This window comes from Cibotium barometz, chromosome 1 (assembly GCF_041138505.1).
Source record: "Cibotium barometz isolate CiBa-2024 chromosome 1, ASM4113850v1, whole genome shotgun sequence".
Taxonomy (NCBI): Eukaryota; Viridiplantae; Streptophyta; class Polypodiopsida; order Cyatheales; family Cibotiaceae; genus Cibotium; species Cibotium barometz.
Window position 1 is genome coordinate 34,069,640 of NC_141046.1, and position 12,939 is coordinate 34,082,578.

At 41.3% G+C, this 12,939-nt stretch overlaps 1 protein-coding gene across 1 annotated transcript; it reads left to right on the forward strand.

Moving 5' to 3' along the window:
- The first annotated feature begins 5,650 nt into the window (after positions 1-5,650).
- LOC147641906 (ras-related protein Rab11A-like) lies at positions 5,651-10,367 on the forward strand. The gene is made up of 2 exons (XM_086800989.1): positions 5,651-6,187; positions 9,283-10,367. Exons 1-2 carry the CDS (start codon positions 5,964-5,966, stop codon positions 9,722-9,724), a joined length of 666 nt encoding a protein of 221 aa, XP_086657115.1. The 5' UTR covers positions 5,651-5,963; the 3' UTR covers positions 9,725-10,367.
- Positions 10,368-12,939: the final 2,572 nt, after the last annotated feature.

Consider the following 12,939-nt stretch of genomic DNA (forward strand, 5'->3'; position numbering starts at 1 on the left):
CATAAGTAGAAGGTCTCCCTCATTGATTTCCTTATCCTCAAGATTATTATCAAACCATTCTTTTCATTGATCCTTTTCTGATAACATGTTCTGCACTGCAATTTGTCTTTCTTCCTCTAGTCCTTCAAGAATGAACAGCCAGTCGGCCAATATGTTACCCTCAAGTCTCTCAGTCACTACCACCCTTAAGCTAGGTATCATGAATTCCTAGGGCATTATTACCTCAACCCTATATACCATCTTAAATGGTGTGCAACCAATTGCAACTTTCTAAGAGGTTTGGTAAGCCCATAGAGCTACTATGAGCTTGAATTACCAATCGTTGAGCTTTAACAGTTTTTGTTAGTATGAAAATGAGGACTTTGTTGGTGCTCTCAACTTGACCAACTGCTTGTTAGGGGTAGTATGAAGTAGACTTGCGGTATGAGATCATGAACATTGTGGTGAGATGTTGGATTACATCATTTATAAAGTTTTTTCCTTGGTCACTCATTAGCTCAAAAGGACAACCAAAGCAGGTAATGATATTTTCATAAAGAAACTTAGAGGTTGTCACATCATCTGCTTTTCATCAAGCTCTCTCTTCAACCCATTTTGTGACATAATCCGTAGCTATTAAAATATACATTGCTTGGGTGATACATGCAGTTGGATGATTGATGGGTCCCACAAAATCAATGCCCCATTTCATAAAGGGTTCTAGAAGTTTAATAGGGTGCAAGGGAATCATGTTCTTCTTTTGTGGTTTAGCACATCGTTTGGCACTCGTCACATCCTCTGATAAATAGTGCATAATCATTGAAGAGCGAGGGCCACCAATACCCCGATTGAAGTATTTTTCTTACCGTAACATCTCCTACAAAGTGTCCACTGGCTACCCCTTGGTGTGGTTATTCGATGATATATAAGTATTCATCCTTTCTAGAGCAGCATCTCAATATGTCATCCTTACCTCTTCTATAAAGAGTTCTAGCAATCAATTGGTAAGGTTTTGCTTCTTTAAGCAACTTCATTGGCTAGATCTTTCCTTAGCTTCTTTACTTCTAGAAAACCATTAGCTAGAGAGTTAACAATTTTCTAGCTCCACTCTAGTATAGCCTCAACTTTAAATAGTGTAGCATCAGGTAGATCATCATCTATTCTAGTTGGTGCTTCACCAATATGTACACGACATAGATGATTAGCCCATGATATGTTTCTTGCCAGGTTGTACCACTGCTGTGAAATCAAATTCAAGAAGAATCAACAACCATCTAGTGATTTTCCCTATGGAGCAAGGTTTATTAACAAGGTATAGTAAAGCTTGATGATAATCAACATAGAAAACAAATTTATTAGCTAGAAGCTAATGTTGGAATTTCTTCATGGCATATACCATTCCTAAACCTTCACGATCTGTGGTTGTATAATTCATCTCAACCTCAGATAACTGTCGACTAACAAAACTTATAGGGTAGTCTAGTTTTTGTTTGCCTAGCTACGTAGGCTAAGACACACCCAATTGCAAAGTTAGAAGCATCATTATGCACATGGAAGATAACATTCCAGTTTGGCACTCATAGTATGGGAGCACTAGCCGAAGTTTGCTTTAAGGTATCATAGACTAGTTGGCATTCTTCTGTCCACTCGAATATAATAAGAAGCTTGTACAAGGAATGTAAAATCTTGGTATATAAGAGAATGAATAACCTATATTAGCCTACATGTCCCATAAACCTTTGGACTCCCTTATAGTTTGTTGGTGGGGGTAATTCAAAGATAATTTTGATTTTACCCTCATCTGATAAAGTGTGCATCATTCAAATACCTTTCGTAAGCAGGATAAAAGCTCTTTCCATGAGACGAATCAATGCACAAATCATCTAAGAAAGCTTCAAGAAATGTCTTTAGAAAAACTTTAAGGCAATTTTCATAAGCCGTTAGAATGTGGCCGATGCATTTGTTAAGCTAAATAGCATAACTCTATATGCATAAACGTCATGTTTTGTAAATAAAAGCAGTTTTCGCTTGATCCTTCGGAGCAATGGAAATTTGGTTATATCATCCTAAATACCCATTTAAGAAGTTGTATGCTTCCTTGCTAGCTACTTGTTCAAGGACATGTTCTAAATATAGCAAGGGTTAATAATCTCATCTTGGTTATATCATCCTGAATACCCATCTAAGAAGTTGTATGCTTCCTTGCTAGCTACTTGTTCAAGGACATGTTCTAAATATAGCAAAGGTTAATAATCTCATCTTGTTACTACATTGACCTTTTTGATATTGACACATACTCGTAATTTCCCATTCTTTTTCGACACAACCACAATGGGTGACACCCAGTCCAAATGTTCAATCCCATAGATCAATACACATTTAATGAGCTTGTCTATCTCTTATTTAACAATGTCAAATAGCAAACTTTGGATTCATTGGATAAGGTCGCTGTTTAGCATTTGGTACCATGGGGATTGTGTGCTGAACAACCTCAATATGTACTGCTTTCATATCATGATAAGTCCATGCAAAGCAATCCTTGTATTCCTTAAGGAGATTAATAAGTTTAGCTTTTTGATTTGGAGCGAGGTCTTTGGCTGTAAATGAAAAGATGCAGGGGAGAAGTGAGCTTGAGCTCTTGCAAGCACACACACACTCACACAAACCCTAGAAGAGAACACACAAGGTGAGAGGTTGAAAATTCTTCTTCTTCTTCACCCAACAAAAGAGGTCTACCAAGAAGATAAAGTGACTAACACACATAATAGAGTATATACAAGCAGTTCATAATGTGAACACGCTAAGAGGAGTGAGTAGATGTAGACTAGTCGGTGTAGTCCAGCTGTAGACTCTCTAGCGAAGATATGTCAGTGCCAGCTCTATCAAACCCGTCAGTGATATAAATGTAGAAAGGGTAATGCAGGCGCCTCGTGAGTGTCACTCATGTTGAGCTTGACATCTCAACACTCCCCTCACATGTGAAATAGGTGCCTCCTTCATGAGGGAAATTCCCCACACTGAGGTGTCAAAAATGCATCATTTCTTCTAAATATCTCTTCTTTTTTAACTAATAACCTTGTCCTTAGTCAACTCTTCATCTTGGTCCACTCAATGACTGTGATTGCTGACCTACATTTTGTGCAACCACATTTCCACTTACATCAGCCCCAACAACATCCTTTTCAGCAGCATACCAGCTACACATCTCATCAAATACAACATCCCTGCTTACCCTCAATTCACGTGTAGCAGGATTATAACATCTATATCCCTTTTGCTGAAGGGAATACCCAATAACATTTTTTTGCTTTTGGATCCAACTTGGTACGTAACTCATCTGGCACATGCACATATGCAATACATCCAAAAACTTTCGAGTAAGACAAATCACGTTTCTTGCCAGTAAACTTCTCCTCTGGCATTACATCATGTATGGCTACAGTAGGAGTCCTGTTCGTGATATAAACTGCTGTAGACACAGCCAACCTTAGCCCAATAGCTATGTGGCATATTCTTCTCAGCCATCAATGCTCGTGTTATCTCTGCAAGGTGCCTGTTTTTTCGTTCAGCAACTCCATTTTGTTACGGAGTGTATCTACATGTAAATTGTCTCTAAATGCCATTCTTTCACAAGAATTCAAAGAACTCATTGGTGAAGTATTCTCCCCCTCCATCTAACCTTAGGCATTTCACATACTTTCCTGTCTATTTTTCAGCCATAACTCTAAAATTCTAAAAATGAGTGAACACTTCACTCTTCTCCTTCAAGAAGTATGCCCACTCTTTCCTTGTGTGGTCATTAATGAATGTTACGTAGTACCTACAGCCACCCATAGACATAGTCTTCACAGGACCCCATTCCTACTCACATTTCTATCATGTGAAAATACATGTTTTGTTTGCTTTCCAAATTGACATGCTTCACAAACTTTTTGCATACCTTCAACTTTAAACTTAGGCAGCCTTGTCACAACCATTAAAGCCTTGCATGGATTAGGAAGCCCTCATCAACCTTACCATCAACAAAATAAGAAGCCATACACAAAGCACATACAAGCAACAAGAAGCCACACACAAAGCACATACACTTGTAGGCCATCCAAATATTTGAAAAGCCAAAGAAGTTGTTGATTGCACCAAAATGGACTTTTGAGTCCCTCGTTTTGTAACATGTCTATTCAGATAAAGACCATTGGAGGAACCTATTATGCGCATGTGTAGAGAACCATAAAAGCTTATACATAAAGAATTCGGGTTCAGGCTTCAAAACGCATCGATATAGTTTTTCCTAGTAAAGAAAAATAGAAACCATAAGTTTATCAAGCAGTCTATCGAGTTGAGGCACAAAAAAAGCGAGTGTGATTTCTTATGTTGAGCCCCTCTCAACATGAGTAAGGAGACAATTAAAAACATGCCTTGTTCCCATCATGTATTCGGGTAGATAAGCAAAAGTAACCTCATTACTGTGCTACTATTACTATGCTATTGTGCTCTCTGACTAATTCAACTAGGGAACTAAGTTGCTATTGCCTCTTCTTCTTCAACTCCAATTGATACCCTTTGCTAAAAATATAACTCGAGAAGTATTTTAATGTAGGTTAGAGCTAGATAAGAACTCTTGCTGAGTGGCTGATGAAGGCTAGGTTGTCGATAGTGAAGTGCAAAATGTGAAAAAAGAAACCAAAGGCCATCTCATCATATGGTTGCTTGTTTTGCTCAGCTTCACCATCTCATCAAATGGAGATTGTCTTTTAGTAGAGCTGCCCACACACATTAAGGGGGGCTTGCTTTCTCATAAACTAGCATTACGTAGCTAGGAAAGCTTCTCTAGCCTCCCCTTTCCATGCGAGCATCCAATGCATGTTGCCACCATTAATGTCAGAGCTACCACTATCCCATTGGCCCACCTCTAACATGTGTGCATGCCTTACTCAGACTCGAGCATAGACTCTTATAAGTCCTCACATACATTGTAGAGTTAGTTTTGCCTCCTACCTTCACACTGTGTCCCCGAGCCAATGCATTAAGAAAATTGTAAATTGTAGAAGGTGAAGGGATTGGTATCAAAAAGGGAAGGAAGGGGACATAGGAGTAGCCAATGGTAGTCTTCAAGCTCTATCGCTCAGGTGGGGGAGTAGTCCAATAAATGGTAGAGTCTTCAAACTCTACTAGGTAGAGTCTATCACTTAGGTGGGAGAGTAGTCCAATGAATGGTAAAGTTGTCAAACTCTAGGTAGAGTCTATCGCTCAAGTGACGGGGTAGTAGTCCAATGAATGGTAGAGTCTTCAAGCTCTATCAAAAGGGAAGGAAAGGGACGCGGGAGTAGCCCAATGGTAGAGTCTTCAAGCTCTATTGCTCAAGTGATGGGGGAGTAGCCTAATGGTAGAGTCTTCAAGCAAGTGATAGGGGAGTAGCCCAATTGTAGAGTCTTCAAGCTCTATCACTGAGGTGTAGGGTTCAATTCCCAATGAACTCAACTTGCCCTTCCCATTCCCTAAGGTAAGTAACACTCCTCGCACATTGTAGAGAAAAAAAACTAAAGGGAAAGGATAATTTTTTTTTTGTTTTTGGAAATAGATAGACACGTGGTAGCATTCCCTTCGTAAGCAATCTAGTTTGAGGTAACAACATCACTTAAAAAAGCCCCTTAAAAAAAGAGAGTTTTTGCATCAATGCTAATGGGTTTGTGAGGAAAGATACCTTGTGCACCCGTGTTTCTATATATGTATCTTAGAGGTCGACATAGCCAGCACCGAAGCTGAGCTTCCCTTCATTCAGTGCACTCAGTGCCCACTTATTTGGTAAACGCAACCCTAATCCTAGCCCTACCTCTCACCAGATCTGATGGACGCTTTTTGCATCCATGGCTCCGCCATTGCAAAGCTTACATGCTCGCTGATTGCACTCGATCTGTAGTGAAAGGTCTGCTCTCAATCCTTCAGCCGGAAAGCATTTTTGGCTCGTTGTTTGGTTCGAAAGAGCCATGGCGGGCTATGGCGATTACAATCAGAAAATAGACTATGTGTTCAAGGTAGTGCTCATCGGCGACTCTGCGGTGGGGAAATCTCAGCTTCTCAATCGTTTCGCTCGGAATGAGTTCACTCTTGATTCCAAAGCTACCATTGGAGTGGAGTTTCAGACTAGAACGATTGTAGTAGATCACAAGACCATCAAAGCTCAGATATGGGACACTGCAGGTCAGGAGAGGTAAGATTGTTTTTTAGATTTATTCCATCTGCTTTTCTAATATGTTTTTTCCTTTTTGTAAAGAGATCTATGAGCCCGTTATGTTTGATAGGCATTTTGACCTTGGATTACAGTGGAAGCTAGGGTTTGATAGCCATTTTGGCCTTGGTTTGCAGTGCAGATTATAGTTTGATAGCCATTTTGGCTGTGGTTTGCAGTGCAGGGTAGGCATTATGGCCTTGTTTTGCAGTGCTGATTAGCTTTTGATTGACATTTGCACCTGGTTGTCAGTGAAGGCTAGGATTTGATAGCCATTTTAGCCTTGCTTTGTAGGGCAGGCTGGGGTTTGTTTGACATTTGAGCCTTGGTTGTTAGGGTTTGATTGCCGTTTTGGCCTTGGTTCGTAAGGTTTGGTAGCTATTTTGGTCTTTGTTGGTAGGCAGGTTTGGGTTTGAAAGCCTTTTGGGCCTTGATTTGTAGGGCAGGTCAGGGTCTGATTGCCATTTAGGCTAGGGTGTGTTAGGGTTTAATTGCCAGTTGGGGTTTGCTTTGTAGGGTAGGTTAGCATTTGATTGCCATTTTGGCCTTGGTTTTTAGGGCAGGTTAGTGTTTGATTGAAATTTTGGCCTTGGTTTGTAGGGCATGTGTGAGGGACTCCTCCCAAGGATCACCTAATACACGGGCATAAACAACAAGATTAGAGAAACTAAATAAAAGGGGTGTTGGCAAGCTCACCACCCAACCGTAGGTTCGCGTCAACAAACCTCCCTCGAGCGAGGGACTAAGGTTCCACTTCCACGAGTCCATGCGAGTCAGCCCTGGCGTCCCATACCACCAATGCATGCCCAGAGGGTCCTTTTAAGTTTGGCAAGACTACCCATGATCCACCACATCCATGGCAGGAGTAAGCCTCTTGGTCCAAGTCTAGACCACAGTGAATCAATAATAATCCAAGACTCACTTATATAGTGCTTAATGCTACTATAAATAACAGTCTAGTCATAAATAGTTAGTAACCTTGGTTTTATTAAATTTTAACCTTAGCCACTTGAATGCGCTTACTTTTTCTAATCGTAGGGTTTCCCTAACCTTGTTGGATTAGTCCCTAAGCCCAAGGGTTAGTGCTAGGTACTTAACATTCCTCCCCACTCAAGACATTTTCACTCTTGGAAATAAAAGGAGGAGAAACCAACTACTTGCATCAACTGTCTCTGAAATTAGTTTTATACCTGTCTATCAAATCTTCATATCCAGGTATCAAGGAACACATAAACCATCCTTCAATCCTCCAATTTGTCATGGAATTGGAAACCTGAAATCGTGGAGACAACTATCTACTACCTGCAACGTCATACCGATCGTTTCTAGGATTTGGTATCGTACCTAGGGGATATTGAACTTCCCTCTCATTGACTTCTAACTATTTGGCACCACAACCGTGTCTCCTTCAAGCTATCAAAGTGTGAGGGAATATGGTTTTTAACCCAACACCTACCAAACATACTTCCATAACCATATGCCTAGTAGTACCATAGCCAAACTCGACCACAGGGATGCACCTCTCCCAATAAAACAGTCGCCTGGAGTCGTATGCACAAAGCATAACCTCCAAAACCTGATCCCACCCTCTCCGTTTGCCTATCGGAATGAGGATGATCAGAAAAACACAATTTTGTCGAATCTCTGGATAACCTGCTATAGGAACGTCACGACCATAAGAGATTTCTTCCCTAATCTCTGCACAAATCCGGTACACAGACTCAATCATCATGAAACAACAACCCGGTTCAGAATATGGTACTAACTATCTTCCACTCTTTGGAATGATCCATGAGTCTTGGTCTAAATCAATGGAGCCCCCTTAGGGAAGTATACCATGCGAGAGGTTCACACAATACACGCAATCACTTAGTTGTGTCTTCACTCCCAGCTTCTGCACAAGTTTGGCATTAATGAAGTTCAAAAAAGGATGTGCACAGTCTCCCCTAGCACCTACTTATACATATGTGTCAAGTTAAGGCAAATGAGCTGCCTTGGCCTTGGCATTGGGACAACTCTCCTCCATATGGCCCTCCTGACGGCAAGAGAAACTTATGTCCTCCCTAATGTGCTAGAGGATCTACTGATGCTTATGATCCTTCTTCAGATTGGGTTCACCCGAAGATTGGGTTTGGTCTTGTGGAGCCTTCTCAGACTGAGAAGAACGTCTCTGACAAATCCAAGAGCGTTAGGGGGGCCTTGGGATTAGGAAAAGCAGGTGGATTCAGGTGGCTAATGTTCCGCTCCCATCAGTGCATGTTAGTTAACCGCGGCGTCCCATACCATGAGTGCCTACCCATAGGGGCCCTCGGCAAGACTACCCGTGATCCGCCATGTGGTAGGACCAAGCCTCTTGGTCCAAATCTAGACCACAATGAATTAATAACAATCCAAGACTCACTTATATATAGTGCTTATTACTATTATAAATAACAGTCCAATCATAAATAGCCAATAACCTTGGTTTTATTAAATCTGAACCTTAGCCACTTGAATCCACCTACTGTTCTTGATCCTAGGCCCCCCTAACCTAGCTGGATTAGTCCCTAACCGCAAGGGTTAGTGCTAGGTACATAACAGCACGTCAGTGTTGGGCTACTATTTTGACCTTGGTTTGTAGGGCAGGTTAGGGTTTGATTGCCATTTTGGCCTTGTTTTGAATGGTCTGTAGGGCTTGGATTATACAAATCATGTGTGTAAAAGTTATAATCGTGATATTTTGAGGGTTTGATGCTTATTTTCACCTTGTTTGTAGAGTCCGTATCTTCCTTGTTAAAGATAACATTAATGATCTATTAGGACTTGATATGCATTCTGGTTTTCCTAGGGCTTGGATTAGCCTATACCATTTGTGTTGATTTTAAATTATGGTTTGGTACACATATTGGCCTTTTGTTAGCAGTGTTTTATGAAAGTAGGGTTTGATACTCATTCTGGCCATGTCTTCAAGCCTCCGTAGGGCTTGGGCAGCCTGCGTAAACTAATATGGATGGTAGATTAGGGTTCTTGTTCCAAAACTCTTCTTTGGGCTTGGATATTCTGCACGCTTTATTGACCTCACACAGTACATGTAACAGATATAGAGCAGTTACCAGTGCATACTACAGAGGTGCAGTAGGAGCTATGTTGGTATATGACATCACCAAGCGGCAAACATTTGATCATATAGCTCGTTGGCTTGAGGAGCTTAAAAGTCATGCCGACAACAACATCGTGATCATGCTAGTTGGTAATAAGACCGACCTGGGCACTCTCAGGGCAGTTCCCACTGAGGATGCAAAGGAGTTTGCTGAGAAAGAAGGGCTCTTTTTCTTGGAGACATCAGCTTTGGAAGCCACTAACGTAGAAAGTGCATTCTATACAGTGCTGACAGAGATCTACAGAATAGTCTGTAAGAAGTCTTTGATTGCAAATGAAGAACATGGGAACGGCAATATGGCTCTGTTGACAGGCACTAAGATTGTCATTCCAGCGGATGGTCAAGAGGCCCAGATCACAAAGAAGGGTTGCTGTGCATGACTGCTCTCTAAGCAAAATGATCATTGCAAGCATGATACTATCACATTGTAGCTGAAGGTTTCAAGTTGTATGTATGGTCAATGGAGTTTGATGCTCTGCAATTGGGGAGGATATGGTCAGCAAGGTTCTTTGTGTAATCTAAAATAGTGACATGCTATAGAAGCAAAAATACTAAGAAGTCTGGAGAGGCTCTCATGCCGGCAATATAGGGTGGCGTGCTTGGATATTATACTTATTTCCTCTTATAGGCTCGCACCGAATGTGAATGGTGCAATTGTTTTAAATTGGGTCACTCTCTGTATGAGGAGTGCCAGGAAGAAGGCTTCAGATCTGGTCTTTTTTGCCTTGCTTCTCTTTGCAGGCTCGCACCATAAATGTGTGCTAATGTGCTGAGAATCCAACTGCCCAAATCAGAAGTATTAAGTGTGATTCCACAAATGATTGCAGTCTAGTGGAAAGGTCTCCTATACTAATATATATTTTCTGGCTGACCTATGTCACTCATGGTAGGTCTCTGGCGTTAATAGAAGTCGATGAAGAAGGTAAAGTTTTGAGGTAAAGGGTACGCTTCAATCAGGCTTGAGTGATCTGTAGTTTGTAGTCCAGTCACATAGTTAAAATGAACATGGTTTTTTCATTTCAATTTCATGTTTTTTTTAGCATTGCAAGGTTTCTCAAGCCAGTTATGATCACCCAAGACATAAGTGCAGCATGTGCTTATTATTTTCTGCATAGGTCAAATTGAAACTGCAAAGGATGCTTGAGCTCATCAGGGTGCTGGATAAGGACTAGAAATCGAAGATTTGTGGCATTCAAGTGTGTGATTGTAAAGTCTTCTGTCATCTCTTATTGATTAAAAAGTGGATAAGGACTGGAAATTGGAGATTTGTGGCATTCAAGTGTGTGATTGTAAAGTCTTCTGTCGTCTCTTACTGATCAAAAAGCCAAGGTTTGTAATGGCTTTGCACAGTATTTAGAGATGCAAATGACAACTTGTCAAATCCCCAAGGGTCTCCTTGTAGTGCGATCCTGATACAATTCCCGAAACATGCAAAACAAAGCCATAAACTGTGAAGCGGGTGTAGGCCTAACTCACCCAACCATGCTAACTATAGGCAAACCCCACAAGACTAGGCTATCCCCATTGAGCCACGTGTTGAGCTAACTAGCAAGATGCTCCATGATGTCCCATAATGCCACGGAGCTACCCTCATTGCACGGGTCTCGAGATTGTTGTCGGCCTTGGTTGCATGAAGCATGTGCACGTCTACACTAGATCTAGGCTCCTGACCGTAGAGCTCTCGCATGAACTCGCGATACTCTTATTAGCTGATTGACCTTGGTCACTCTTTTATAGGCTCTTGGCCGGTCACCGAGTGTCCACACTTCTTTTGAGCAGTTATCTTCTTGATTCATTCTTAATCAAGCTCTCGTTATTCTTAATTCTCTACACAGATTTAAAAATTTGGTTGATCTTCCCTAGGCTTTTCAAATTTGCACCGTTCTTGTGACTCTAGGGCATGTGTTGCATGTAACATGCGCATATAACCCAAGCACGAATGAAGTTTTCGAGATTTTTGATGCATTTATGCTAAGCATAGCACAATAATCAAGAGTCATTCTCGCTAGCTCTCTTCTAGAGCATCGAGATTATGCAATGCACTTCTAACAAGAATTGGTAGTGAAAACTCCATTTAAGATGGATCTGAGGCAAAAACATTCAGAGTGCAATGCACTTCTAACAAGAATTGGTAGTGAAAACTCCATTTAAGATGGATCTGAGGCAAAAACATTCAGATGCCCTCCTCACCTTACTATTAGATCATTCCATGGCCTTAGATGCGGTATGGGACAGCCTCTACCAAGACGAGATAAACAAGCTGCCCATTTTGTGGAATGACTCCATATGCATGCTCCTAATTGGATAGAGGGCAAGCCTCTTCTACCAGTGCATGGAAGGACTACAAAGGCTACCAAGAGACATAGAGGGATAGGTTGAAAGTAAGGATGCATGGAGTTCAGACGAGAATGGCATGGTTGGATTCAGCCATCCGCTTGCCCTTTAAAGAGAAACAAGTACACCCCTCTCTTGGTAAGGTGTATGCTTGCACATTGGTCTATAAACCAACGTTGACATTGGTATCCCACAAGTCTAATAGCAAGGAGCTTTGATTCTACCAATGGCTCCTCCCATATCATATTCCTTGGCATCTACCAGTGGCTTCTACCATGTTATTTATATGCATGCTTCATCCTCTCCTTTTATAGTAGAGTCTTCAAGGATCATCACTTCATTCCAATGAATCTATCAATTTTCATTGACCTGTCAATCATTGTCGGATTTCCAAAAAGGTGTCGACCTTACTGTCTGTGCACAGCTTTAGGCTAGGAATTGCATGATTTTTGCAATCTTTCCTCCACACATGGTATGCCATCTATAGGAGATTTGTAGTGGATTGATAATGCCTTTTTTCTTTGGACTTGGTTGACATGCATCCCAATTTATTGTGTCCACTTGGGTCCTCACAAAGAGAACATTGGGATGATAACCATGTTACTAGAACCAATACATGCTTACTCCTAAGGGATTATGGAGCTCTTGTAGAAGTTGGAAGGTTACATTCTTCTTTGGTTTCCGACAGTCTATTAAAGGGTGGAAGTTAATGACTAACGCAGCTCTTGCAAATGCAAAACCATTTAACTTTGCTTGTGTTCCATATCAAGAGGAGTGTATTATATTACTTGGAGAGCGTCGCATAGATGCTATGTTAAAACAATACTAGTATTGGACCCGTGCGTTGCTGTGAACGACCAAGGTTCTAGAAAAGAACTGGTTCCCTCTCTATAGCCTCTCTTTCACTCTCTATCACTCCTAGGCTTGCTCCCATCTCTCTCTCTCTCTCCCTCTCTCTCTCTCTATCTTCCCCCCCCTCTAGGCATGCTCCCATCTCTCTCTCTCTCTCTCTCTCTCACACACACACACACACACACATACACACGATCCTCTCTCTCTCTCTCTCTCTCTCTCTCTCTCTCTCTCTCACGCAGACACACTCTCAAATGTTTACATGACTTGTAACATGTTTATCTCATGAACTTCTTAGGGAAGACCACTTTCTCTCGGTCACTCGTGAGATGTTTGAGAACTTACACTCTCTAGACTTGCGTTGCATACATATTGAGGCAAACTCATAGCAGAGTACTATGCGCCTCCC

Excerpts from the sequence above, each read along its gene's own strand:
- LOC147641906 (XM_086800989.1), top strand. The coding sequence starts at position 5,964 with ATGGCGGGCTATGGCGATTACAATCAGAAAATAGACTATGTGTTCAAG. Across the intron at positions 6,188-9,282 it reads GACACTGCAGGTCAGGAGAG|ATATAGAGCAGTTACCAGTG; the intron begins GTAAGATTGTTT and ends TACATGTAACAG.